The sequence below is a fragment of the Glossina fuscipes genome, unplaced genomic scaffold (assembly GCF_014805625.2).
Source record: "Glossina fuscipes isolate IAEA_lab_2018 unplaced genomic scaffold, Yale_Gfus_2 224, whole genome shotgun sequence".
Classification (NCBI taxonomy): domain Eukaryota; kingdom Metazoa; phylum Arthropoda; class Insecta; order Diptera; family Glossinidae; genus Glossina; species Glossina fuscipes.
Window position 1 is genome coordinate 502,452 of NW_023998567.1, and position 1,462 is coordinate 503,913.

General features: G+C 32.6%; 1 protein-coding gene across 1 annotated transcript; it reads left to right on the plus strand.

The window, feature by feature from the left end:
- The first annotated feature begins 762 nt into the window (after positions 1–762).
- On the plus strand, positions 763–1,191 carry LOC119642487 (probable RNA-binding protein EIF1AD). The gene is made up of 2 exons (XM_038041632.1): positions 763–826; positions 870–1,191. The coding sequence occupies exons 1-2, from the start codon at positions 763–765 to the stop codon at positions 1,127–1,129; spliced, it is 324 nt and encodes a 107-aa protein (XP_037897560.1). The 3' UTR covers positions 1,130–1,191.
- Positions 1,192–1,462: the final 271 nt, after the last annotated feature.

Sequence of the window (1,462 nt, forward strand, 5' to 3'; positions counted from 1 at the left end):
TCACGTATAAACAGGGAGTTCAGTGCATTTCTTAGAGACAGTACGTTTGTTGTTGTTGTTGGCGGCTGTTTCCGAATCATATTCTTCGTTTGATTTTTTTAAAAGAGTAGTGGAATATGCCAGCTTTAGGGATAATATAGATCACGTCAATTACACATTTTTTTCAGTGAATTTGATGTCAGGCATTGTTAGCGACAAATTAATAAATAACGACGATTTTCTTATGTTGTCACATAGTTTTCGGTGTATGAACATACTTTTTAAGTGTCTTTTAGTTAACTACCTCTCATTGAAAGGCAAGTAATTATCTTACTAACAAAGTTTTCTTCATTAATAAATTTTTACAAAATGAAAAGCTTTTTAAGCAAAGTTTTCAATCATTCTAGTTTCTCGTTCCCAAAAGCAAAATACAATAATCTCGTGTCTACAGCTATTTTTCTCTCAAATTCACATAACATGCGTCGATTTACAAACATTCTGCAGGTTTCTTGTTCAATTTCTTGGTGTAGGATGCTTGTTCTTGTTCTCATTCTTGGTGTAGGATGTTTGTTCTTGTTCATTTTCTTGGTATAGGATGCTGGTTCTTGTTCAATTTCTTGGTGTAGGATGCTTGTTCTTGTTCCTGATACGATACTTCGATCGTAATCATGTACACAACAGCCGGGATGTTTGGTGTAAGCCGCACGTGCTAAAAGAAAGAAAGAAATTTTTTTTTATTGATTATCATCAAATTTTAGGGCTTGGCCGGCAAAATATGATGAAATGAAGGAAATGATACTAGATCCTAAAGATGGACAACAAACAGTACGAATTATTGCTATTCGAGGTAACAATTTCCACTAGTTGAAACGGCCGATACGGAAATTGAGAATTTTTTAAACGAGGCGATTTCATTCTAGTGGAACCAATCGAAGAGGGCGATAAAGTTAAAGCAGATATTTGTAAGATCTTAACAGTCGAACATATCAAGGAATACATCAAGGCTGAAAGTAATTATGTTAAAGAAAGCTTTGATGAAAACGTAGAGGAAAAATTCATTGGACCATGTCATTTATCTCCGAATAGAAATCGCCCAAACATTTTAGCAGCATTTGAAGATGAGAGTACAAGTTCAGAAGATGACAGCTAACTTAAATGCTTACCAATTTACATAGCAAAATGTGCAGATTATCTATTTTTAATATCTACTATGTAACTCGATCACATTTATTTTCATAATTTTCTTTTTTTTTATACCGTTTATATACAACTTTTGAATCATAAAATATTAAGTTTTATTTTGAACTAATTGCATTTCGCCTTTAATAATAAATTGATTAGCTTCAAAGAAAACCCTCTCTTAGCAAATTCCTTGGCATAGAGATGAAGATAGAAGACTATTTACACTCGAGGAAGTCGTTAATTGCATATTTAAGTATTAGAAAAAAATATTCTTGACAAAAAACGGCAAGAGTCAATTACG

What these genes read in the sequence shown, in the direction of transcription:
- LOC119642487 (XM_038041632.1), top strand. Translation starts at nt 763, where the DNA reads ATGAAGGAAATGATACTAGATCCTAAAGATGGACAACAAACAGTACGA. An exon ending in ACGAATTATTGCTATTCGAG is followed by an intron (nt 827 to 869) that starts GTAACAATTTCC and finishes ACGGAAATTGAG; the next exon opens with AATTTTTTAAACGAGGCGAT.